The sequence below is a fragment of the Humulus lupulus genome, chromosome 4 (assembly GCF_963169125.1).
Source record: "Humulus lupulus chromosome 4, drHumLupu1.1, whole genome shotgun sequence".
Classification (NCBI taxonomy): domain Eukaryota; kingdom Viridiplantae; phylum Streptophyta; class Magnoliopsida; order Rosales; family Cannabaceae; genus Humulus; species Humulus lupulus.
Genome location: NC_084796.1, coordinates 91317649 through 91320020, shown reverse-complemented (window position 1 = coordinate 91320020; position 2372 = coordinate 91317649). Strand labels below are relative to the sequence as shown.

At 39.5% G+C, this 2372-nt stretch overlaps 1 protein-coding gene across 1 annotated transcript; it reads right to left on the bottom strand.

Annotated features, from left to right (window-relative positions):
- Positions 1-359: 359 nt before the first annotated feature.
- Positions 360-2099, bottom strand: LOC133832369 (uncharacterized). The gene is made up of 4 exons (XM_062262720.1): positions 1857-2099; positions 1403-1733; positions 774-1282; positions 360-677 (listed from the first exon to the last, which is right to left on the bottom strand). The coding sequence occupies exons 1-4, from the start codon at positions 2097-2099 to the stop codon at positions 360-362; spliced, it is 1401 nt and encodes a 466-aa protein (XP_062118704.1).
- Between the last annotated feature and the right edge of the window lie 273 nt (positions 2100-2372).

The window sequence follows — 2372 nt, the reverse complement described above, 5'->3', positions numbered from 1 at the left end:
TTCGAGGATGTAGTCTTGTTTATGTTTTTATGGTTTTTAAATGTATTTTTCCACATTTTCTATGTAACCCTTTTTACTTTAAGTTATTTTTTTGTTTTAAAGACAATGGGTACCCATATCCTACTTATTTTATGAAAGTAACCTTTGTTTCCACAAGTTTATAATAAATTATGGTATTTCCACAAAAATGTAAGTTTTATGTATAGATTCGTTAATGGTCCAAATAGTCTAGATTAGTGGGTCATTACAGGTATCTACTCTCCCCCTTTGTGTCTTTCAAAGAAGCCAAAGAACCATAAAACAAAAAATAAAAGAAAGTATCAATGTTCTTAGGACAAAAGACATAAAAATAAGGAAAACTAAATAACTGGATCCTTGGACAGAGGTTGAACAGCATCCAACACAGAACGTTCCAGTCTTTCAATCGACATCACTCGAGCAGCCAAAGAATCAACAGAGGCTCGAACAGCAGCTAGTTCTGTAGCAATAAGTCTGGAATCTGTGGGAACAGAGGAGGATGCATGAGGAATGTCACCCGAGGCAAACTTCAGAGATTGGGGCTTGACTTTCTTGGTTGATGGAGCATCAGTGGCTTCAGTAGGTGGAACTAAAGCCTTGTAGGAAGCAGCAGTAGTGGGAGCCACCAAGTCTTCTTGATCACGTTGGAGATCTTTTTTCTACATACTCAAAACTTTATAAATAACTTGAGGAAAAGGAAGATTCAAGTTTTTCCTATTACCTTTTCGAAATCCAATAATTTGATCATGGATGACCATAGCCAGGTTTATACCAATTGCGGTCACCACTTTGTACAAAAACGAGGCCATGTCAAATGAGATAGTTGCGGTGTGAGAAGTTGGTTTCCAATTCGTTGTGCCAAACTTATGGAGGACAACATAAGTGTAGGTGAGATTAGTGACTGAGATGACTGTATTAGATGGCCATACCATTTTTTGCCCTACTAATTCAGTGATAACCGCATCCTTGTCAAGAGAGGCAAGATCATCATCATCCTCGACATCAAGAGGAAGATGAAAAGCAAGGGCAATATCTTGTGGAGAAAAAGAAAACCAATGTCCCCTAACAAACACTTTACAATACAGAGGAGAATTAGGTTCAATAATTTCATTAGTAAGATTGGCATAGAATTCCTTGACTAGTCTATCCATAAAACCAGTAAATTTAACCAAAGAACCTGTCCATTTTCGATCTTGAAGCATTGTTAGCACACCATAAGGCCGATGATCACTCAAGACATAATTTCTCTCAATGATAAATTTCCCTTAAGCATAGAGAACCATATCACGAGCATTGTCATTATAACAAAAAGTTGAAGAATAAGGTTTGAAATTTACACCTGAAAGTTTTGGAGAGGGTGTAGAATCAAAAATAGGTCTCTTGCCTTTAGCCTTGGATGACAAAGAAGATGCAACTAGCTCTGTGTCAAATTCGACTTCTTGTTTAGAGGGGACAATGTCTTCTTGTTCTGGTTCATCAGACTCAGCCTCTGATTCTGCATTGTCAGGAACAATGGCATCAAATAAGGTGGTAGAACGGGTTTCTTCAAACTTAGATTTTCCTTCCTCAGGGTCAGATTCGGAGGAAGACAGAGAAGGGGGATGAGCCTTCAATCTTTTCTTGGCAGCAGTCAAGGGGGAAGAAGACGAGTCCAACCCCAATTTTCTTTTTGGAGCCACAGAATTTCTCTTGGACTGGCTCGGCTTCAAGGGCAGCTTGAGTAACCCAGCAGCAGCAGCTTTGGAAGAAGATGAAACAAATTTTGATTTTGCCCTAGGTGTCAGAGATTATTCAATCGGAAGAGGAGATAGGTTCTTGGCTCGAGAGGGCACCACTACTTCAGATGGTGGTGCAACATCGACAATATCATATGTGATATCTGGAAACACCATGGGGTGTTCAGTAGAGAGGGAGAACACCTTCTTGCGCACCTTGGATTTGCAAGTTTTCCCAACGAATGTGGCAGGTGCTGGAACAGATGGAGGCGTCGTTGACACAGATGGAGGAGGCGATGGAGAGGGCACCTTTCTGGATTGAGAAGTAGGGGTCTTCTTAGAGGAAGCTCCACGAGTTTCCACCATTGTTCCTTCTCTGAAAAACAGCAAGCACTTACAAAAATAATGAGAGAAAAAAATAGAAGAAGAAGACGTGGCTTAGTGGGATCGTGGGTGAGAATAAAATGGGTAGTGACAAGCTTTTTAAAGGACAAAAACTTTCCCAATTAGGACACCCACGGCAAGAAGAGGTTTCCCTTTTTTTTTAAAAAATTTGTTTTATTTATTAAAAAAAATAAAAGGAAACAAACCTTAAAACACACGATCAATACTAAAAAGGTAACCAAAGAAAAACCCCAC

Excerpts from the sequence above, each read along its gene's own strand:
- LOC133832369 (XM_062262720.1), bottom strand. The coding sequence starts at position 2,099 with ATGGTGGAAACTCGTGGAGCTTCCTCTAAGAAGACCCCTACTTCTCAA. Across the intron at positions 1,283-1,402 it reads TTTGTCATCCAAGGCTAAAG|GGAAATTTATCATTGAGAGA; the intron begins GCAAGAGACCTA and ends TCTATGCTTAAG. Across the intron at positions 678-773 it reads TTGGTATAAACCTGGCTATG|AAAAAAGATCTCCAACGTGA; the intron begins GTCATCCATGAT and ends TTGAGTATGTAG.